General features: G+C 54.2%; 1 protein-coding gene across 2 annotated transcripts in view; it reads right to left on the minus strand.

Moving 5' to 3' along the window:
- PDE5A (phosphodiesterase 5A) overlaps positions 1 to 24,381 on the minus strand; it is a 139,372-nt gene that overhangs the window by 91,569 nt on the left and 23,422 nt on the right. For both annotated transcript variants that reach the window (XM_081092068.1, XM_081092069.1), the window contains exons 2-3: positions 22,215 to 22,803; positions 17,332 to 17,421 (exon numbers count right to left, since the gene is read on the minus strand). In XM_081092068.1, the coding sequence (XP_080948194.1) occupies positions 17,332 to 17,421; positions 22,215 to 22,803 (679 nt within the window). The remainder of the gene's footprint in view (positions 1 to 17,331; positions 17,422 to 22,214; positions 22,804 to 24,381) is intronic.

Consider the following 24,381-nt stretch of genomic DNA (forward strand, 5'->3'; position numbering starts at 1 on the left):
GAAAGTTTTTACCTTCCTGGGTCCCAACGACACCTGACTTTGTGACATCACCTGGAATTGTGTTCTAGGCAGTGAAGACGCGGGCGGAACAAGAGAGATGGCAGATGCCATAATGGTGACATTCCAGTCAGTGTGAGGCTCGGGAGGAAGTCCCACCCACCCCCTTCCCCACCCCGTTTTACAGACCAGCTAACAGGAATCGAGGGGCCGACGTGGCCCACGCAGGCTTTCCACCTCTCTTCCAAACCCTAGGCCAGTGATGGCGAACCTTTTGAGCTCGGCGTGTCAGCATTTTGAAAAACCCTAACTTAACTCTGGTGCCGTGTCACATATAGAAATTTTTTGATATTTGCAACCATAGTAAAACAAAGACTTATATTTTTGATATTTACTTTATATATTTAAATGCCATTTAACAAAGAAAAATCAACCAAAAAAATGAGTTCGTGTGTCACCTCTGACACGCGTGTCATCGGTTCGCCATCACTGCCCTAGGCAGTCATCAAGTTACAGACATATTCACGCCGTAGGCAAACACAGCCCCAGACACGGCCTCATCCTAATCCCTGGAGCCTGGGAAGAGGTCACCTTACATGGCAAAGGGACTCTGCAGATGCGATTAAGTTATAGGTCACCCGAGTCATGTGGGGGGTGAGGGGCCCAGTGTTGGAGCAGGAGGCAGGACAGTCGGTCAGAGATGGGAAGATCTGGGCTGCAGGGATGTGGGCAGCCTGCAGGCAAGAGAAGGATTCCTCCCGGACTCCGCACAGGAGCACAGCCCACCCACACCGATGTTAGCCCAGGGAGAACCAGTCTGCGCTCTGGCCTCCAAACCATACCATGGCACATTCGTGTTAAGGCACTACCTTCCCGGTAGACTTCTACAGCAGCAGTGGCACTCAGACGGCCATTAGAGTTGCTCTCACAATCCTCTTCCCTTCTCACTCCTCCGCACCCCATCCTGCATCTGCTTCACCAGAGAAACCTCATTCTCTTTGAAGCCTGACATCTCACTGCTGATGGTTTTCCTGCCGTTAGTCCATCTCTGACACTAGGCCAGGCCTATCTTCCTGGGCCACTGCTTTGGGCATACAAGTTACCCCATCACTCAGCTGTTTTAATGCTCTACCCATCCATCCATCCACTCATCCACCCACTCACTCATCCATCCATCCATCCATCCATCCATCCATTCATCCATCCATCCATTCATCCATCTATCCACCCATCCACTAATCCATCCATCCATCCATCCATCCATCCATCCATCCATCCATCTATCCATCCATTCATCCATCCACCCATCCACCCACCCATCCACCTATCCATCCATCCATCCATCCATCCATCCACCCACCCATCTATCCATCCATTCATTCATCCATCCATCCATCCGTCCACCCATCCACCCACCCACCCACCCACCCACCTATCCATCCATCCATCCATCCATCCATCCATCCATCCATCCATCCATCCAGGATAAAAATCGCAGATGGATTCCACACCCTCAACGTGCACTGAGATCGCTTACATGGCCTTTGAGTTAGAATCCTGCGACCTTAGTTCACGGGGTTCTTTGAACTATGACCTTCCTCTCTCTCAACAGAGGCCGAGTTTCCAAAGAGCGGCCCACAGACCCCCCCGAGTCCTCTGTGGCTGTCATAATGCCAGACATCTGACAGCCAGGCCTTCCGGTCCTGCACCTCATCTTCTCACACACCCTGAGTCTCCAACTAGCTTGTTTCCCGAGGACATGATGTAGGCCTTGCCCTCAAAGTGGCCTGGGGCCTGTGCCGTCCTGACGCCCTCCGTGCCGGTTGGTTGCTGTAGATGACGAGGGAGAAGTGTCCGAGGGACCACAATTTTCAGGCTGATGTACTTACTGGACAACCCACATTTGAATAAGAGTTAATAAATCTGCCCCCTCTCTCTCTGCCTTTGGCTTGACATTAAGAGATCTGCCCGAACCCGAGGCCTTACATGGCAGTGCTAAGTCTGTGCTCTTAGTCAGCCTTTAGTGATGAGGTTAACACAGCCCAGAGGGACTTGGGGAGAATGGAAAAGAAAAGCTTGTGTTTATTTCAGTTTTTAATTTAAAAAATATAGAAAATCACAGAGAACAAGATGGTAAACACCATGTCGTTGTCAACTAGAACAATGGTAATGAGGGCTGTGTTCAAACTCAGCTGTGACCTGGTCAGGGTGGCTCAGTTGGCTGGGCATCCTCCCATAAACCAAGAGGTGGCTGGTTTAAGTCCCCCATAGGGCACCTGCCCAGGTTTCGGGCTTGATCTCCAGTAGGGGGTGTGCAGGAGGCAGCCAATGGCTGTTTCCCTCTTTCCCTCTCCCTTCCTCTCTCTCTAAAATCAATTGAAAAGACATATTTAAAAATTTCAGCTTGCAGGTCCAATCCCGGTGGGTCGGACTCAGTAGGTCTGGGTTGGGGCCTGAGAATTTATTTCGCTAAAAGTTCTCAAGTGACGCCAAATGCTGAGGTCTAGGGACAAAAACCACTTTTAGAACCACTGATAATAGAACTACAAAGTGTTAATACTTCGTGGTTTCTTTTCTTTTAAGTTACATTAAGATAAAACTATCCCAGTAGGCATGGCTAGTGGTTGAGCATTGACCTACGAACCAGGAGGTCACGGTTCAATTCCCAGTCAGGGCACATGCATGGGTTGCTCACTCCATCCCCAGTGTGGGGCGTGCAGGAGGCAGCCGATCAATGACTCTCATCATTGATGTTTCTATCTCTCTCTGCTCTCTGCCTCTTCCTTCCTCTCTGAAATTAATATATATATATAACTAAATGGGACTTTCTCCTTTCCAGTCCTATTGTACTCTCTACCAAATCTTGGTCATGTGACCCCCAGATATCTGCATCACTGGCAGGCTCTTGTTGTTACGAACCATCTCCAGTGACCATCTGCACATGGGTCTCCTGGGCACAAGGAGAGCCTTCCTTCGATGCCACTTTCAGAGGCCGACAGAAACGTACACCTTCCCAGCCATGCCCGAGAGCTCCCGCCAACGTCACAGCCTGACCAGCCCCCTGCGTCCTCAGGCTTTTAAATCTCAGCCAGTCTGCTGGGCACAAACTGCGTCTCATTGTCGCTTTCATTTACATTTTCTGGATTACGAGAGAGAAGGCACAGCTTTTGCATTTTTATTAGCTGCATCCATTTGCCTGTTCCGTGCTGCCTCTGCACCTTTGCCAGTTTTGACCTTTTGGTTGTTGTTTTGGGTTGTTGGGCTCTTATTAATAACCTAGAGGCCTGGTGCACAAAATTCGTGTATGGGGTGGGGGGTTCCTCAGCCCAGCCTGCACCCGCTCCAATCCGGGACCCCTCTCGCAATCTGGAACCACTGGCTCCTAACTGCTCACCTGCCAGCTTGATGGCCCTAACTGCTCTCCCCTGCTGGCCTGATCCCCCTAACTGTTCTCCCCTCCTGGCCTGATACCCCTAACTGCCTGTCTGCTCTCCCTTCCTCTCCACGCCCTTCGAACGCCCAGCACAGGCATGCTGAGAGCTCTCCGCTGTGGCCCCGCCCCCGTCCTGATTGGTAGTGACGTTATGGGGTCCCCGGAGAATTTGCATATTCCTCTATTAGTATAGATTTAAGAATTGAGGTTTGCCATTTCTTTAAATGGCTGCTAAGGCCCCTGTCTGTTGCGGCCCACTTTGTCCACCTGTATGTATAAGCAGTACACCGACTGTCTCCATCTTCTGAGTGTCTTAATGGGTGTGGTGGGCAGGGGACTGGCTGCTTTGGGCTTCCTCACATGCCTGGGACAGGGAAAGGCCCCAGTGGACGAGAGGCAAGTCACAAGACACAAGCAGCAGGGCCCTGAGGGTAACCGGTGTCGGACATACTTGACCGAGGGCCAGTGCCGCTAACAGAGTTGATGACTCTATTCCCAGCCGACATAAGCAAGAGTCAGAACGTGGAAAAGTTTGCCATTTCAGGAAGTGAAGGGAGGCCTGGCACAGGGCAGGCCCTTGGCATCTGCTCATTCACTGAACCTTTAGAGCAACACCTTCAGCTGGGCATTACCCTCCCCATGTTACCACGGGGGCAGCCGGAGCTCAGGAAAGTTAAGTGGGTCACCCCAACATGGCAGCTGACCTCTCCAGTCTGATTCCAAAGCCTGCGTCCTTTTTAAAAAAAAAAATATATATATATATATGTTTTCATTGATTTCAGGGAGAGAAAGGGAGGAGAGAAATAGAAACGTTAATGATGAGAGAGAATCATTGACCAGTTGCCTCCTGCACGCCCCTACTGAGGATCAACCCGGGCCTGTGCCCTGACTCGGAATCAACAGTGATCTCCTGGTTCATGGGTCAATGTTCAACCACTGAGCCACGCCGACTGGGAAAAAGCCAGCACTCTTTCTGCTCCCGCCTGGGCCCGGGGCAAAGTGCGAGCAGGCCCGCTGTGGGCACGGGCTCTGAAGCGCCATTCTGCAACGGAACCGCTCAGCCCGGGTCCCCAGTGCAGCCGGGGCTGTCGCCCCACGCCCCCGCCCCAGCCTCCACACACATGCTCATATGGTTAATGCATATTTCCACCCGAGGCAATGGAACAATTTCAGCATGAGAACTTTGAGAAACAAAGATGAATCCAGAGTGGCCGCTAGACATGCTGTTTTCTTGACTGCGATTATAAATCTCATGACACATTCTTACAGCCAAGAATCACTCATGCAACATAAAAAAAGTCCTACATTTCAGGGAGGAACAGATAATAATGCCTTTTCAAAAGCCAGTAGGTTCTTGCAGAAAAAGCCGGAGGGACTGATGGTGATCGCAGTCAGAACAGCGGGGGCTGAGGGTCCGTGTTCTAGCTCTTGACTGGGCTGTCAGTTACACAGATGTAAACACGTTTGTCGAAACACGTCAAATTGTACATTCAGGTCTGTGTCTTTTACTGTATGTAAATTTTAGTCGGTTTTCAAAACAGTATTTAAAAGTGAAAAGTGAACTTGTAGTTGCTGGTGGTCCGTGTGCCAGAGCCCGCTGCCGCGGTGACCGTGGCGCAGGCGGAGGTGTGACCGTCTGCTGGGTGCCGTGAGCAGGATTGATGTCCCCAGACAGGGCGGGACAAACCCAGCCCGGACCAGCAGCCTCCCTGCCCTCGGAACGGCCTGGGGGAGCAGTCTACCCAGCTGGCTGCATCCAGGGAACGCTTGACACAACTCTCCATCCTACCGTTTATTCTTGTCCCTTCGCTCACAAAAACCCCTCTCCCCTGCCAAGTCCTAGCGTCTCTGCCACCTCGCCCGGCACAGGCACTGCGGCTCCGGCTCCTTAGTCAGCGTGTCTGTCCCCGGGACGCAGAAATGCGGCTCTAAGGCAGAGCAGCCCCTGGCCACTGTGAGACTCCCGCCAGTTGCCCTTTATTTTTAAAAAATATATTTTTATTGATTTCAGAGAGAAAGGAGTCATCCATGATGAGAGAGAATCATTGATTGGCCTCCTGCACACGCCACACTGGGATGGAGCCCGCAATCCAGGCACGTGCCCTGACCGGGAATCGAACCGTGACCTCCTGGTTCATAGGTCGACGCTCAACCAAGGAGCCACACCGGCTGGCTCCCTAGGTGCCCTTTAAAAACTGCCAGAGACACACAGGTTACAGGTTATGTAGCAGAGAGCCTTGTGTCCCACGGGGGCACGTCCAGGCTTAGGGGGGTCAACTTCCCATTCCCCCTTTGGCTGGGCGCTGGGCGACATGCTGAGAGCGCCATCGTGCACCCTCAGAACCTTGCGGTGAGTCTCAGCGGCGGCCACTGGCACTTTCCTGCCTCCGAGCCAGCCTGGGGGTTTGTGCTTCACGTGGAAACTGCCAGCGAGTCCCGGAAGGCGCCGGGAGCAGAGGGACTTGCTCCGGGTCCTGCTCCTCAGCCAGCGCACAGGCCACGCGCTTCCTGCCACACAGTCAGGCTCTTCCCTGCACACTCTGTCTCTGCTCAATTAGGAACACAGTCGAAACAACAAACACATCTGCCTGCGCAGTCTGTGTGCACACACTGTACCCTGCACCAGGGTACTCCCAGCTCCGCCGCGCCCCCTCCACACGCCACGCTGCCAAGAACGACGCGGAGCCTCGAGCTGTTCCATAGCTGAGATTTGTTTTCAGGGCGGTGTCCGTGCTCTGCCAGGAGCTGGCGGCCGAAGCATGGGCTCTCCCCGGGCACGGCTGTTGGACTTGGACTCTGTTACACCAGAATCCAGTCTGTTCCAGCTCAGCCTGCCCCAGTGACAGGCCCACATCTCTCCAGCAGGGGGCGATGCTGTGCTGGCAACATTCGGAATTACAGGGTAAAGAGGGCGTCCCGCAGGTGCTCCCGACCCACACCGATGGGAAACGACACAGCATGAGTGGAAAAAGCAAGTTCCTTATCAAACTCCGATGAGGCTGTGTCTCACTTATATTCAGTATTATTTTATGCTAGAGGCCCGGTGCATGAAAATTCATGCACTTGGGGTGGGGGGCCTCAGCCCAGCCTGCGCCCTCTCACAGTCCGGGACCTCTCAGGGGATGTCCATCTGCTGGCTTAGGCCTGATCCCCTGGGGATCAGGCCTAAGCCGGCAGTTGGACAACCTTAGTGCTGCTGCGGAGACGGGAGAGGCTCCCACCACCACAGCTGCACTCGCAGCTGTGAGCCCGGCTTCTGGCTGCGCAGAGCTCCCCATGTGGGAGTGCACTGACCACCAGGGGGCAGCTCCTGCGTTGAGCGTCTGCCCCCTGGTGATCAGTGCACATCATTGCGACCGGTTGTTCCGCTGTTAGGGTCCATTTGCATATGACCCTTTTATTAGAGAGGACTGCTTTCAGGTGTCCAGCATAGTGGTTAGACAATCATATGCTTTACAAAGTGCCCACCTGCCCCCATAGTCATCCCAAGGTTACTGCCTGTATGTCCCACCCTGTACTTCACATCCCGGGACACCCTGTAACTGCCCATCTGTTAGGGGTGCTCAGTCTGAGATGTTCCAGACACGCCCAGGCTGAGGGTCCTGACCATGTGAGTCTGAGGAGGAGGGACAGGACACGTGTGAGTGGCATTTAAAGCCAGGCGAGTAGGCGACATCGCTACAGGAGCAGGTGTCGTCAGAGCAGACACGGGTCCAGGCTGGGCCCCCGCCCCGTGTGCGGTGTGCGGTGCGGCCCCAGTCGAGGACCTGGGCAGGCCGTCGGGGAGCAGGACGCTGGGTGGCCTGAGGTCCTGGAAGGCAAGGGAACACATCTGTCTGGAGGAAGACTGACCAACAATGTCACCTGCCACTGAGGGGCGAGAAGACGAGGCCTGAGGAGGATCGCAGCCTCGCCCACAGCATCATGGGTCCTCGCCCAGAGTGGTTTCCACAGGGCGGGGATTGGTGGGCTGGGCGGCGGGGATGGCAATGCCCCCGGACCAGGGCGGGGCCCTGTGGTCAGCAGACACGGTGGCCCTGGAGGGAGGGGCAGCCAGTGGGCTGTCTCAGAGGGAGCCTGGCAGCCTGGTGTGTGCCCAGGAGCCCGTGGGCACGGAGGAATTCTGATGAGCGGGGCGCGGGGGTCTCTCCTGAAACCCTTCTGAGTGCTTTGTTCCCACGGAACCGACAGGCAAGTGTCAGCTGAAAGCGGAGCCCGAGGAGAGAAGAGAGAGGATTAGCCATGAGCAACGCGTCCATAAAAGGAGCTAATGGTTTGCTCCCCATAAAGCAGTTCCCTCCACTGCATGTTTTATTTTAGGGCCTCTCACACTCTCTCCGGTTACGGCCCATCTAAACAACGGGGATGTATCCTGGATTCTTCCTGCTACAATTCCTGCATCAGGTCAGCCCTCACCGTCTCACACGGAGCAGCAAACCCACTCCCGGCCCCTTGGCCTCAGCCGGGGCCAGCCTGCTCGGGAGCACTCACTCATCATGGCCCGCTCCACGGATGAGCACATGGGAAATGCAGACTATCCACACCCATCAAGTGTCAAATGGCGGGCTCTGGGTTAGAATGAAGCACAGAAAGATGCTGGTTCTTAAGTTCAAACAGCAAATGTCTCCTGGTTTCAGCCCTCCCCGTGCCCAGCAGGAGCGGCTTCCCCTGACACTGGCCGCCTGCACAGGCTCCTGCCAGGCCAGCCTCCTGCAGCCTGAACCCTGGAGGACCCCAGGCACTGCCCTCTGCACTGCTCCACTGGGAGGAGCAGGACCCCAGGGGGGCCGATGAGAAGGATCTGAGGGAGCATTTCCTGTGGGCGGAGAAGCAAGGACTTCATCCAGGCAAACAGCCACCTCCTGTAGTGCAGCCTTTGTGACACTTGAAGCCCCTTAGTGCCTCAACCATATGCCAGGGCCCTTGGAGCACAGCTCACGCCCCTGCCCACCCTCCTCTGCACCCTCTCCTCTCCCTCATCCCCTGACCCTCCCCCTTCCCTGTCCTCTCCCTCATCCCCTGACCCTCCCCCTCCTCCATCCTCTCCCTCATCCCCTGACCCTCCCCCTTCCCTGTCCTCTCCCTCATCCCCTGACCCTCCCCCTCCTCCATCCTCTCCCTCATCCCCTGACCCTCCCCCTCCCCTGTCCTCTCCCTCATCCCCTGACCCTCCCCCTCCTCCATCCTCTCCCTCATCCCCTGACCCTCCCCCTCCCCTGTCCTCTCCCTCATCCCCTGACCCTCCCCCTCCTCCATCCTCTCCCTCATCCCCTGACCCTCCCCCTTCCCTGTCCTCTCCCTCATCCCCTGACCCTCCCCCTCCTCCATCCTCTCCCTCATCCCCTGACCCTCCCCCTTCCCTGTCCTCTCCCTCATCCCCTGACCCTCCCCCTCCTCCATCCTCTCCCTCATCCCCTGACCCTCCCCCTCCTCCATCCTCTCCCTCATCCCCTGACCCTCCCCCTCCTCCATCCTCTCCCTCATCCCCTGACTCTCCCCCTCCCCTGTCCCTGTGACACAGGCCGGTCAGCTCAGCACACACACGGACCCATCACCTTTCGGCAAAACCAGCCCATGTTGCCTCGGGTAGTTCATATGATGTTTTCGTCTATGAAAGACTGAAATTTTACTAGTAAGTGTTAGCTTAATCGACAAGCAGAGGCCTCCTGTGTCATCCAACCAGTTTTCAGGAAAGATATGAGTCCACAAAATGTATTTAGTCCTTCCTTCTGGTGGTTTCCACCTGTCTCCATGTCCTTCCACCCTCCTCCCCTCAGGGGCGGGGCCTAGAGTCCCTCCGGTGGCTGTGACCTGCACGTGACAGCTGGCTGCTGAGGATCAGAGCGAGAGGGGAGATGACCGAGCCGGAGACCTGGTCTCCGCAACCGCTGCTTCCTCCCCGCCGGCTGTCCACCAGGTGGTGCGGCCGATGGGGAGGCCCCGTGGAGAAGAGCCACAGCCCGGGAGGAGCCTCTGGGAGGCGGCTCACCTGGAGTCAAGCCCCTGGCCCCTCCTGAGGCGGCAGCCTGGGCAGGGCGGCCTGGCCTGCCGTGCCCTCGGGAATTCACCCGATTTGTTATGTTGCAGAAGATCACTCACAGGGTCCTCATGGTCATCAAACAATGCGTAATAACCAGCCCTGGGATTCTAAATCCAGGCACTTTTACATCATTTCACTTCTAGGAAGTGATGCAATAAACAAACGAACAACATGATTCAAAACTTCTATTAGATCACCACCTCCTTCTCTTTAATGTGATTTAATCCTGGAATATCAATTTCCTCTCTATGCTACAAGAGAAACAAGTGGGAATGTTTAGATGAGGATTTAATATGAAGAAATACAGAGTATGTAAAGCTCTTGACCGTGTAACCTTAACCCTTCACAGACAAACACAGACGTTTGCACATGTATCTATCGAGGGCAGCAATTTCACCAGCAGCCACCTGACTCGCTAAGAAAAATGAGAACTGTTCAATACTGAAAACCCACCCCAGGGTCTGGGTATGCGACTCCGGGGCTGCGTTCCCCGCAGCAATAGTCCATGCTCCTCTGCAACGGGCCCCAGACCACGGCTCTCGTCCTCAGGGCCTGTGGACAGCTCCTCAGAAGCAAACAAACACGACCCGATCCACGAAAATCCTGGGCATCCAACACGTGCTGCCAGGCTGCCCGGGAGGCAGCGACGGAGGCCACCGTCCCAGTGTGAAGGGAAGCCGCCTGGCCATGCCTCTGAGCATCAGAGGGGCCTGGGTGGGTGGGTGGAGCTGAGCCTAATGCCACCTTCGTCCCAGCTCTGGGCCCTTCCTCCCCCTCCTGGTCAGGAGGGGGCTGCAGGGGTGACCTGTCAGCGCGGCATTTTCACCTGTGGCTCCTAAGACGCGCTTTGCCTGAGGGAAGTGGCTGCTGGCTTCTTTGTAAAATACTTGTTTACGATGAAAAGGGGAGCGTGGAAAAGGGGAAAGCAAAGATCGCGGGCACGGTGACGTCCAGAGCAAGCGCCGCTCGGCGAGGGCTGAGCTCCAGAAAGGACATTGCGGGGGGAGCCATGCAAGGAACAATTTGTGAGCTTTTAAAACCAGTGACTCACCAGTTCTTCAGGACCAAAACAGAGCCGATCGGCCACCCGCCTGCCACGGAACTGCTGACTTTTGTGGCATCTCATCGGACTTGTCAGGAAGGAAGATGCACAAAGCCGTCAAGTTTATCTGTTCCAAGCTGACGCGTCAAAGGGAGGAGGCCCCGTGGCTCTGTGAGCGGGACCGCAGGCCAGGGTCCTGCCTGAGTCCTCCCAGGCTGCGGGCCCACCAGCCGGGCCCTATCCTTTCTCCAGCTCCCCGCCCGCAGCCTGGACTCCCAACTTGCGGGCTGAGTATCAACCTCACTTAACCCGTGTCCTGCTACTGGGTACTGAGCTTTAGTCTTCGGTGCACAAGTTCTACATCCACGAGGAAGGCAGGTTTAAAGCAAGGGCCTTCCTTGCCTGTGTTTCCCACACCCTCATTGCCGAGACCAGGAAGCAACACATCCCGGCAAGTCCACCATTACATGTCCAAACAGGACAGTTCGGGGGGAAATGGGAAGAGTTAACAGTGAGCGTCAGGCACCTCGGCTGCATGTGCTTCTGTGCACGGCAAACACTTATCTTCCTGCATCGCAGCTGGGTACACCTCTGGTTCCATTAACGCTTTATTTTGTGACTTTCTTCAGGTATTCGGTCTCTTCAGTTCATTAAAGTATTTATCTTCTAAAAAAGCTCATAGCCGTAACCGGTTTGGCTCAGTGGATAGAGCGTCGGCCTGCGGACTGAAAGGTCCCAGGTTCGATTCCGGTCAAGGGCATGTATCTTGGTTGCGGGCACATCCCCGGTAGGAGGTGTGCAGGAGGCAGCTGATCGATATTTCTCTCTCATCGATGTTTCTAACTCTCTATCTCTCTCCCTTCCTCTCTGTAAAATCAATAAAATATATTTAAAAAAAATTAAAAAGCTCATAAATATTAGCTGATATTTTTTGAAAATTTTTAGTATTTTTCCCCCCAAAGGAAGATATACACTGAGTGGCCAGATTATTATGACCATCTGAAGTTTGTAGGCAAATTAGCTATAATTTCCCACTGAAGTTGCTAGAGGGCCAGATCATTATAAACGTCTGAATAGCACAACATACCTAAGTATCGCTGCTGATCAGGTTCATCCTATCATGTTGATGGCATATCCCAATGGAGACGGCTTCTTCCAACAAGACAATGTGCCATGCCACGGTGCTCATGTTGTGCAGGAGTGGTTTCAAGAACATGAGGGGGACTTTACCTTGCTTAGGTGGCCCCCACAATCACCAGATCTCAATACAATTGAGCATTTGTGGGACGAAGTTAAAAGAGCCATCAGGTAGCTGGTTCCACAACCATCAAATCTCACAGAACTGGACAGTGCTATTCATCAGGCATGGTGTCAGATTCCTCCCATCACCTTTCAACATCTCGTGGAGTCAATGCCAAGAAGAATCATTGCAGTATTGAAGGCAAAAGGTGGCCCAACGAAGTACTGATGGGGTGGTCATAATAATCTGGCCAGTCATAATAATCTGGCCACTCTGTGTGTGTGTGTACATCCTATCTAATAAAAGAGAAACACGGTAATTAGTGTACGACCGCTACACTTCCCATTGGCTAATCAGGGTGATATGCAAATTAACTGCCAGCCAAGATGGCGGCCGGCAGCCAGGCAGCTTAAACTGAACATGAGGCTTGCTTGCTTCAGTGATGGAGGACTCCAACGTTCCCTGCCTGCCTTGCCGGCCTCTGAGCCTGCAGTTTAAGAAACCTTGTAACATATAGAAGCTAAACAAAACCCCAGAAACCAGCTTTCAGCTGGCTGGGATCTCAGGGCTGGAGTTGATACAGAGTTTCGATTATAGAACCGAAACAAACCAGATACCTGCTTTTAAGAGCGGAGGCCTAAGAGCTGGAGCCTCAGAGCTAAAGGTGGCCCAGAATAAAAAAAAGAAAAAAGAAAAAAAGGAGCAGTTGGGAGCTTCAGTCCCAGCCTGAAAACAGCCCTCAGCCCCTCACCCAGACTGGCCAGGCACCCCAGTGGAGACCCCCACCCTGAAGGGTGTGTGACCAGCTGCAAACAGCCATCATCCCCTCATCCAGGCTGGCCAGGCACCCCAGTGGGGATCCCAACCCTGATCCAGGACACCCTTCAGGGCAAACCAGCCAGCCCCCACCCATGCACCAGTCCTCTATTCTATATAGTAAAAGGGTAATATGCCTCCCAGCACCGGGATCAGTGGAGCTGCAAGGCCTCCTGGCACCGGGATCAGCGTGACAGGGGGCAGCGCCCAAACCCCCTGATTGCCCTGCGGCTCTGTGTGTGACAGGGGGCGGGGTCACAACCTCCCTATCTGCCCTGCTCTGTTCGTGACAGGGCAAGGCACCCCAATCCCCTGATCAGCCCTGCTCTGTGCCTGATAGGGGGGAGCTCCCCAACCCCCTGATCGCCCTGCGGCTCTGTGTGTGATGGGGTAGAGCCATAACCTCCCCATCGGCCCCGCCCTGAGTGTGAGAGTGGCGGCGCCCCAACCCCATGATCGGCCCTGCTCTGTGGGTGATAGAGGGTGGTGCCCCAACCCGCCCCCCCACGGGCCCTGCTGTGTGTGTGATGGGGTAGAGCTATAACCACCCCATCAGCCCTGATCTGAGTGTGACAGTGGCGGCGCCCCAATCCCCTGATCGGCCCTGCTCTGTGGGTGATAGAGGGCGGCGCCCCAACCCCCTGATCTGCCCTGCTCTGTGTGTGACAGGGGGCCGTGCCCCAACTCACCTATTGGCCCTGCTCTGTGCGTGACAGGGGGGAGCTCCCCAACCCCTTGATTGGCCTGCTCTGTGCGTGACAGGGGGCAGCGCCCCAACCCCCTGATTGGCCCTGCTCTGTGCGTGACAGGGGGTGGCGCCACAACCTCCCCATTGACCCTGCCTTGAGTGTGACAGGGGGCGGTGCCCCAACCCCCCAATCGGCCCTACCCTGAGCGTGACTGAGGGTGGCATCGCAACCTCCCGATCCGCCCTGCTCTGTGCACGACAGGGGGCAGCACCCCAACTCCCCAATCGGCCCTGCTCTGAGCCTGACCAGGGGCTGCACCTAGGGATTAGGCCTGCCCTCTGCCACCCGGGAGCAGGCCTAAGCCAGCAGGTCGTTATCTCCCGAGTGGTCCCAGACTGCAAGAGGGCACAGGCCGTGCTGAGGGACCCCCCTCTCCCCCTAGTGCACAAATTTTTGTGCACCGGGCCTCTAGTGTATATATATACTCTCATATAAATATTTATATAAAGATATAAAGATATAAAGGAAGATGTGTATTTATATATATATATATATACAAATAATTAGATATTTAGCTAAAAATACTCCTTTATCAAACTGTTCAAACACTTATCATAAATCCTGTTGAATTTGCATCAAACAATTATATGATCACATCTGATGAAATAACACCAAGATGCTAAAATAAAGCAGAGGAGGAGGGAAGAGGCCCGATTCCTGGTTAGATTTTCATTCAGTACCTGGAGCTGACAGTCAGCCAAGGAAAACAGGTGTTTCAGCTCAAAGGTATCCCTGGCTGTCCCTTCTGCAAAGCAATTCAAGGGTGACTTTGCTTTGCAAAAGGGTGACTTTGAAATGGAAAACCTGTGATGTCACCAGGACGTTGCAGGGGAGGCGCCACCGCAGAACTAGGTGGTCCGAGCGGCGGAAAAAGCCGGCTGTGCCTGCCCCTCTTGATGGAACATAAAGATCTGTCTGGTTATAGAACCACCTGATGCGAGTGACACACATTAACATGGGCCCACGTGCCCAGGCCCCAAATCCAGCCCGACGTGGGGAGGAAAAGGAGGAGAGGCTCCGAAACCCGCACGCCCTGTGGATCGTCTCTCTGTGCCGTGGGTGCGGCGTGGGCCCCTCCGAGCGCCGCCCGGATTCACAGGACACGGACGTTTCCATCCCAGGGAACCACGGATCCCCCAGGGACATCACAGAGGATGTGGTTCCCTCCTCCCTCCTCTCCCGTCTGAAAGGAGCCTGTCCCCGTGGTAGCCGCACTGTGAACTCCGCGAGCCAGCAGCACACAGTGGGCCTCCTCCCCCGCCCCCTTCCAGACCGCCTCTGGGCGGGGCCACGTCAGACGCAGAATGTGAAGAAACCCTCCTTTCCACCCACGACCCTGGGGTCAGACGGCCAGGTTCGACCCTCAGCTTTGCCAGTTCTATATATGTATTTATTCATGTCAGAGAGGAGGGGAGAGGGAGAGAGAGAAACATCAATGATGAGAGAGAATCATGGATCGGCTGCCTCCTGCACGCCCCACCTGGGGATGGAGCCCACAACCCAGGCCTGTGCCCTGACCAGGATCGAACCGTGACCTCCTGGCTCATTGGTCGATGATCAACCGCTGAGCCATGCTGGCCAGGCGATGCTCTATGATTTTTTAAAAAAAAATGTCACAGAAGTTTAGGACTGAGATCTGACCTCTAAAATCTACTACCCTGGAGACGATGACATCATGGAAAGAGCGCCTGAAAGTTCTCAGTAGTTGAAATACTTCCCAGGAAGAGGAGACCACATCTTTTTCCGGGTCTCGGGAGCTTCCCTGAACTTTCTGTCCCGTGTCAGAGGCAGCTCAGCCTCTCGTGGCCAACACCACCTGCTCCGTCCCTCAGCCCCTCAGGGACGTGCCTGTGCCTGTGCCTGGAGCATCGGGGTCACTAAAGGTGCCTCGGCATTTAACTAGAGCCGTGCTGGCTTCCTCGGCACAGAGGGACTGGCTCAGAGACGACACCAAACTCCTGGCCCCACGAGGAGGCACGCGAGGGCGGGCGCTTTTCTTTCCAGCTTCCTGTTTGCTCCACGGTAGGCCAGTTCCTCAGGGACGGCGCTGGTTTCCCTGCCACCCCGGCAGCTGGCGGGTCTGCGGCCGGTGACCTCCTCGTACAGCGTGGCCCATCCTGGTCTGTCTGGACAGCCCTGGGAGTTCTGTCTGTTTTAAAAATTAGCAGCTACTGTGCACTGGTCACTCCCAGTTGCCAGGAGCTGAGAAGGCCTCTGCACGCGTGAAATCTAATCTCCACGACCTTCAGAGTGGGTCCCTGTGGAAGGCCCAGGAGGCAGATGGGACATGGCAGGGACTGGCCGATTCCATCAAGTTCAATGGTCACTCATCAAGTTCAGTGGTAAAGACCAGGTTTAACCTAAGAGCAAAGCATCTAGGCATCACCCCCAACCCTTATGGTGGCTCCCACTTTGATCTCAAAGCTGAGAGAGAGAGAGAGAGAGAGAGAGAGAGAGAGAGAGAGAGAGAGAGGTGGGTGGGGGCTGTGCGCACAGCCAGCGCGGCCGAGTTTGCCTGCGCGGCTCCAGGTGAGGCTCAGCCTGGAAGTCACTGGGAGCATCTGCCCAGCGGCCTTGCTCCCGGAGCCAAGTTCCTCTTGTGCAGCAGCAGCCGTGCGAGAGCTGGGCTGCTCTTCCCGCTGTTTCTCATCTCCCTTCCCTCTGGAGAGGCCTTCTCCCGGGACATGGGGACATCGGGACATCGTCTCCAGCTGGGCAGTGGCCGCGGGAGGAGAGTGGGGGCCAGAGGAGGAGAGTGGGGGCAGAGAGATGTTTAAAAGCTGCGTGTGGAGACCCTCCCTTCTGCAAAGTCATCTAGTCTCCAGGCGGTGACTGACGGCTCCTTATCTCAGGAAATGCTGGGGCCAGTGGGCTGTGGCCACCAGTGACGAGGCAGCTTCACACGGGGTCACCACAGGTCAAACAGGGCGCAGAGAGGACATGGGAGCGGGGCGGTGGGGGGGAGGGGGTCGACTCCAGGAGGCTGGGGACCCAGCAGGAGGCTCAGGGGAGCTGTGGCAGCCAAGTCTGGGGGCCTGGCTGACCCGCTTCAAGGAGATCTGGGAGGGAGCAGCCGCCCTGGGCTGAGAGGGGGTTACAGATCCACGGAAGCAACTTTAAATCAGCCACGGGAATGGCTACTTTCACACACCGACAGGGCCCAGTGCTGCTGGGGACGGGCAGCCGGATGCGCAGGCCCCACCACTGAGCAGACACTGCTTCAGCCACTTCCCCGGAGACGTGCGTGTTCCTCACAAAGTGAACATGCACCTGGCACAGGGCCTTTTGTTTTTTTAATCCTCACCCAAGGATCTTTTTCCCGTTGATTTGTTTAGAGAGAGTGAAGGGGAGGGAGGACAGCGGGGGGGGGGGGGGGTGGGGGGGGGGGGAGAAACATGGATGTGAGAGAGGCACATCAATCGGTCCCCTCCCACATGCGCAGGACCGAGCCTGCAAGTGAGGAGGCACACGGTCTAAGGGCTGACACTCTAACCACTGAGCCAAACTGGCCAGGGTGCAATTCCCCTTCTTGGACAACACGGGTTCGAGCCATGCAGGTACACTCACACGTGGATTTTTTTCAATAAACACATTGGGAAAATATTTGGAGACTTGCGACAATTAGAAAATTATTGCAGATTCATATTTTCTGATGATCACTGCAGTTAGATAACCACGTATGAAAGGAACCCTATTCAGCCACTTAAAATATAATGTGAAATAAGCTGATTACAACCACGACCACAGTGATATATCGCGGACAGAATAAAGTCACGAGGGGGATGGTAGGGGAAGGACATGACACGTCTACAATTTATTCCTAAGTCCCAGTGAAATCCCCGTCAGGATTCAATCCTATAACTAAACTCTAAATTGAAAATATCAAGTGGAACAGGTGCGTGCTTTGGCGTTCCTTGTCACGGTAGGAGTAGTTCACACGTGTGCAAAGCAAATCGTTTTCTTCAAAAAGAAAACTGTTTTCAAATGACCTTTTATAAAACGGAACCTGCTCACCTCTTCGCGGTGGTTCTTAATCGGCATACAGAGGATGCTCTGTGTCCGGTAGCCGGTGATCTGGTCAACCTCTGCGTTGAAGCGAGGGTCCTAGGAAGGAAAAGGAAATTCGCTTTAATGACTGACCTGGTCAGACACTGATTTGATTCTCCCAATCGATAAGGTTAGAGAACTCTAATCATCAGCTTTCCTTGCTGGTCTGCACGCCGATCTTATTGTTGGAAGAGGCCTCAAATCACGTAAGTTCGTATCATTCTTGACAAAGATAAATCTAAGTCTTTTTGAGATGCTAATGTGTATGAGAACCAAAAAAACACACAAAAATACAGACTCAAACAACATGTTCAGAAATAAAGGAAATTCAAAATACTAACGGACTTCGACAGCCTTAGTTACATCCGGGCCACGGGGCGGCTCCGCACCTGCAGGCAGCTTGCCCCTCCGATCGCGCTGCCGCATTCTTCCAAGCCACCCCAGGCCCAGCGTCGGGGCTTTGAAACTTGTCCTGTAAAACCACACGACCTCCCCAACATCGCCTTCACTTCCGGGGTGACGATGGCTTACACGTTTCCTCAGCATCCTGCTCTACTGTCTCAGGGGTTCACACAAATTTAAATCTTATCCTTTCTTCCTTTTTTTTAATATGTAAAAAAGCCATCTGGCCCTGGCTGGTGTGGTTCAGTGGCGAGAGCGTCGGCCTGCAGACTTGAAGGGTCCCAGGTTCGATTCCAGTCCAGGCACATACCTCAGTTGCAGGCTCCTCCCTAGCCCAGCCCTGGTCTGGGCTCCTCCTGCAGGAGGCAACCAATTGATGTGTTTCTCTCACTCGCATCAATGTTTCTCTCTGTCTTTCCCTCTCTCTTCCACTCTCTCTAAAAATTAATGGGAAAATATCCTCGGGTGAGGATTAAAAAAAGAGAAAAAAGCCATCTGGCCTCAATCACACTGCAAAAAAACTCCTTAATCTTTTGAATGGTTTTCCCTTTTCACAAAGTACACCAGTAGTCACAAGGGACTCTGGGAGGTGCGACAGGCCTAAATGCGGGTGGAGAAAGACAGGTACAGGCTGTTGGCATTACGCTTTAGGGGGGGAGACGAAAGATAGGCTGTCCACCCCAGGAGGGGCTGTGCCTGGTTCATCGGTGCGGTCCCCATAGTCGCACAGGAATCCACAGCTTGTGCTAAATTAACGAGGGACTTCATTCACCCTCGGCCTCATCCTTATCAAATGCGATGACTCTTAGCTTGCTATCCTTCAAAGCAGACGCGGAGGCGGTGCTGGTGGGAAAGCATGCTGGCGGAAATGGACAGATACCGCTATACGGGGTGAGCTTCGAATGGAAACACACATACCAGGACATAAACACTGGAATGAGTGCAGAGCGTGGCCTGGGAAGTTATAGGCTCAGCCTAATAATAGCATCGCTGCTCTCCCACGCCGTGTCCGGAATTCCTTCAGAGAACAGGGAAGAGCCAGGCTGGAAAAGCGCGTCTGCGAAGGTCACTGCTATGTCCTGTCATTAGTCTAACGGCGTGCAAAGCCGAAGCTGTCAGTGAGGTAAATGATTGCACCGGATTCACCCAACTGGGGTCAGAAAGGAGGGCAATTTCCCCACCGAGAGAACCACACTTGGCATTAAAGACAATTTCAGAGGGAAAGTTATGAAACGGTGGATCGTCGGTGTATTTTATATTGTAAGTAGTCACCACTGTATCTGTGCCTTCTTCTTGCAAATAAGCTGAAAGTTAGTTATATTGAGACACAGTGGAAACCTTGGCCGAGGGTCTCTGAGAAGTAGTTCTTAAATGACACTGAATTGCAAAGTATCTGAAGAAGGCAGACAGGATACGGACATTGATGAATTAAAGAAGTAGAGAATTAGCTCTTGCAGCGAGTTATTCTGTAAGCTAATATCAAAAGTGAATAAAAAAGGCACCGCCCGCAGTTGTTTTGTTAATGAAGTAGGAAGCTCTGAGCAGCTGGCCCACGCAGGGCGGGGGCGGGGGGGGGGGGGCGGCTGGGAGGGGTGCACAGAGCAGGGTCAGGGGACTGAGTGGTGATTCATGTCCGGCTGAGAGGCCTGGCAAAGCAACCTGCTGCTGGCTGAGAGCAGACGGTGACACGGGTCGGGGAGGGGCTCAGACGCTGGGAGGGGACCCCGCTCAGCACTCAGGCACTCAGCGGAGACACAGCAAGTGTCCTTAGGAGCAACAACCAGGCCCTGGATCGACGCTGCCCAGAGGGACCGTCCACAACACAGCTGGCCTGCATTCTCCTAAAATACCAAGGCAGACAGAGAATCAGGGAGAACGCAGGCCCGAGTTAAAGGAGACAAAGGAGTCACCCGGTGTGTGCAGGGCGTGAGATGAGACCCTCGATCCGAAGGAAAAGATAGCTACAAAGCATATTAAGGGGACCACTGACCAGGTCTGACCACAGGCTTTTAGATAACAGCATCATGTCATAAAATTGCCTGGCTTTTTAACATTTTTTTTTAATCTTCACCTGAGGGTATGTTTTTTAAATTGATTTTTAGAGCGAGAGAGAGAGAGAGAGAGAGAGAGAGAGAGAGAGAGAGATTGATTGGCTGCCTCCCATAAGTGCCCAACTGGGGACTGAACCTGCAACCAGGTACCTGGCCTGACTCAGAACCGAGCACGCAGCCTCCTGACTATGGGACGCCGCCCCAACCCACTGAGCACCCGACCATTTTGCTTGTACAGAATGAATTCTGAGAAATATTCCCGGATTTCATCCACTTAAACTCTCCCATCCCCCACAAATCCCTGCCCTCAGTATTTCTCCCCAGTTACTAATATTTAGCTACTTACCCACCTTCAAAACCCAAACCCTCTTCCCCCCCCACCCCCCCACCCCGCTGCTCTTCTCTCCCCCAGGCTTCCATCTCCTCTGGGCAGCCACGCCCAGCAGCTTCTGCTCCTCATGGAGGCCCACTCCCCCTCACCTTTGCGGCCAGTGCCCTCTGCAGACCCTCACTCCCCAGGCGGTTAAAATCCTTTCTCCTCCCACCTCCAGTGTTTCCCTCCATAGAACTCATCGTCCCAAGCACAGTCTGAGTCAGGGGTCCTCAAACTTTTAAACAGGGGGCCAGTTCACTGTCCCTCAGACCGTTGGAGGGCCGGACTATAGTTTAAAAAAAAACTATGACCAAATTCCTATGCACACTGCACATATCTTATTTCGAAGTAAAAAAACAAAACAGGAACAAATGCAATATTTGTATTTGCACGTGGCCCGCGGGCCGGAATTTGAGGACCCCTGGACTGAGTCATAGGGTCCCCCTCGGACCGCTCCTCCCACCCTGGGCCATGTTCCCCTCCTCAGCTGGCATGGGGACCCGTTCCCCCAGCCTCTGCCCCGCAGCTCTGCAGCATCTGGACATGACCCACACATTCCCATACAAGCAGCACGTCCAGCAGAGACGGGGTCTCCGGTTAAAAGGTCTCTGTCCATCCGCACCCACCATCCACACAACTCCATCCACTCAGGTCTCACCTGCTGTCCAGGGTCCACTCCCCAAACAGCAGTCACCTCCTGTGTCCCTGCCCCCACCCTGTTCCCCAGCGTCTATTACGATCCGCTCTCTAGTATACTTATCTGTCTTCTCGTCTATGATTTTTGCGGAATCAATATTAAAGATGAGGCGGCACCAGGCACTGTACCCGGCGCCAGGGACACGGGGTGAATAACAGAGCGATGACCCCTGGGGTTACATAGAGGAGCGGCAAGCGGGGTACCCTGGGCCCTTCACGGGGTGGCCCGCTACTCCACAAGCTAACGGCTCCTTCACAGCTAGAAACTATCTCCTCCACATCCCACGTGCCATTCCCGGAAGATGCTTTGCTTACAGCCCGCAATTCTACTAGCGAGAGGATCGTTTTAAGTGTGGAATTTGAGGGATTATATAGTCTAATCTTTAAGTCCATAAGTAAAGGTTCGCATATATTGTAGCAGAAGCGGAAGAAAGAGCAAATCTTTCCACGGAAATATCTTAGGCTAAAAAGTGACTCAGAAGTTAATTTGCTTAATTAAAAAGGGGAGAAAGATCGGAAAGAAAGAAAATCAAACTCGGGTATCCGGTTTGAGTGGATGAGTATGAATTTGAAGGAATGAATGAAAAGCTCTACAGGGTTTTTGGGTTTTTTTGACAGTTTTTGCACCTTTCATTTTAGAATCTCAGGAGAACCCCCAGGAGTGGATGTGGAGGGAGTATAGCTGGGGCTACGCTCAGAGGTCAGGTAAGAGCTGAGATCAGCTAAGAGAAGGGCTGCAATCAAATCCTCGTTAGGGAGAAAAGCAGGGCAAGGCCCACTCAGTGCCTTATCCCTGACTCAGCCACCAAACACTCTTACCATAGAGGCAGTTTCAAATAAATGTGCAAATGATTACAATGCAGTTTCAAATATCCCCACAAACCATAGTGCCACCACCCACAGCACCGCCCAGTACCCACCATCCCCAGCACTGCCCAGTGCCCACCATCCCCAGAGATGCCCAGTGCCCACCATCCCCAGCACTGCCCAGTGCCCACCATCCCCAGCACTGCCCAGTGCCCACCATCCCCAGTGATGCCCAGTGCCCACCATCCCCAGCACTGCCCAGTGCCCACCATCCCCAGTGATGCCCAGTGCCCACCATCCACAGCACCGCCCAGTGCCCACCATCCCCAGTGATGCCCAGTGCCCACCATCCACAGCACTGCCCAGTGCCCACCACCCACAGCACTGCCCAGTGCCCACCACCCACAGCACCACCCAGTGCCCACCACCCACAGCACCGCCCAGTGCCCACCATCCTCAGCACCGCCCAGGGTCCCACCCACGTTCCCACCCAAGGCTCCTGCCCTGCTCAGGCTCCTCACCTCGTAGGCGTCCTTGATGTTGAGGGGCTCGCCCCGTGCGGCCACGTGCCCCACGATGCCCTTGTTCCACTCCAGGCGGATGCAGCTGCTGGACGCCTCCTCCAGGGTGGAGCCCTCGGCCACGTCGAAGAGGCGGCTGACCAGGAACTTGTCGTTGGAGCTGTCCTCGCAGACGAGGAACAGCGAGTAGCGGTCGGCGGCGATGAGGCCGTGGATGTGCAGGAAAATCTTGTGGCACAGGGCGGTGACATCCAGGTGGCTGGCGATGTCCTTCACCAGGTCCAGCAGCCGGGCGCACTGGTCCCCGTCGTCGCGGTCGAACCGGCGGGGCGTGAGCGGCATCTGCTGCTTCTTGTCCGCGTCCGAGAGGAAGCTGACCGCGCCCTCCGAGTCCTTCACCACGATGGGCCGGAGCGGCCGGTCGAACTCCGAGGCGGAGATTTTGCGGGTGGGGGTGCCCGGGGCGCTGCCCTCGGCGCGGGGGCTGTGCTGCGGGGGGCACGGGCAGGACTCCGCGCGGCCGCGGGCACCTTCCTTGCCGACGGGGATGGTGTGGACTCGCTCAGCAAACCAGGCGTTGACCATCTCTCTACGGGACAGAGCAGGCGGTTACCTCCTGGCCAGGGACGGGGCGCCCGAAGCTGCAAGTCCCCCCACGTCAACTCACTAGGTAATAATCCACTGTCATCGGGAATATTAACAAGCTGCCTTACTGACGACAGCTGCATCTTGAAAAAACTACGAGGACCATTGGTCCAAAGGACATTTTAATTAAATATGATTTTAAATATGATGTCCATGGACATAGTCCCGATGTCTGACCTAGAACACACCAACATCAAGTCTGCTTCTCACAAAATCAGCGGGTATTCAAGTGTAAGCCGGCATGGGACGGCAGTCTCAGGAAACATATATGTGGAAGTTAATTTGTCGTTTAAAACACACTTGTTCTGCAGTGAAGTGTGTGAAAGGTAAAAGCAAGGGTTTAGCTAAATGTGGCTCGCTCACAGGCCTGCTTTTAGAAAGCTTTCTCTATATCACTACACACAGATTCGATTTAGAAGAGGAAAGAGAAAACAGCAACAACTTGATCTGGTTTGCAGGAAGACTGTAGACTTCTGGGTACCTTCCCCGGACGATGCCTGCTCATAGCAGCACCTTTCCCTCCTCTAGATCATCCGCTGGTGGGAAGGGTGAAGATTTTAAAGTGGGCAATACCTAAGTGTAAGCATTCTGCCCAAAGATTTTAAATCACTCGTTGTTCATGTGCCCTCCTGTGACGGAAACCTACTAAATACCACACCGCACACACGCAAGGCTTGGCTGATTCAAACACTCCCCCTTGCACAGCTGTAATCTCACACCAGGCGGCAGTGCCCTTACTTTAGACATTTTAAAACTCTTCTTTCCAGGCTAACTTCTAAGAAAATTCGTAAGCCGCCGAAGAGCATTATTTTATCTAAAAGTTAGACTTGTTTCTCACTAAGCCTCTCTCTCCAAACAAACAAGTAAAACAAAATCCACCCCCCACCCAAACCTAGAGTGACAGCTACCTTAAAATCTAGGTTATGAGTGAGACGTGACTTTTTCCAGAACGAAAATTTACCTTCTAAAGAGAAACACTTGCTTCCACTGCAGATACGTAAAGAGTTGGCCTGTAGTGAGAGCCACGCGGCCTCCACGCTAGAAGAGCACACGGGCTAATCGCACCAAACGCCAGGAGGGAAGAGGCTGGGCCAGGCACTCTTTTGAGGAGTGTCGCGATACAGACACTCACCAGTCCCTCAGGTGGTGGCAGAAATGGGCAGCACCTCTTGGGAGGCAAACAGGCAACATCTAACACATTCTAAAATGCGTTGATCCTTTGTTCCAGAGGTGGCACGCCTGTGACAAAGGCAGGGCCAGGGGAGTTGCTGTGCACAGTCGGTTATAGCAGAGATCAGAACCACCTAACCCCCAGCGGAAGGCTGGCTGCATGCGCCAGGGCACGTTAACGCGACGGGACGAGACGCAGGCGCGGAAAGATGGGCACGTGGGGCGATGTGAATGATGGCCACCACTGATTCAGTGAAAAGAAGGATGTGAAAGAGGGGGAGGAAGAGGCTGCCTCATTTCTGAGTTCATTATGGGATGTTCCCTTAATTATTTTATTTTGAGCAAAAACGCA

Source organism: Myotis nattereri (assembly GCF_964212035.1).
Source record: "Myotis nattereri genome assembly, chromosome: 5".
NCBI lineage: Eukaryota > Metazoa > Chordata > Mammalia > Chiroptera > Vespertilionidae > Myotis > Myotis nattereri.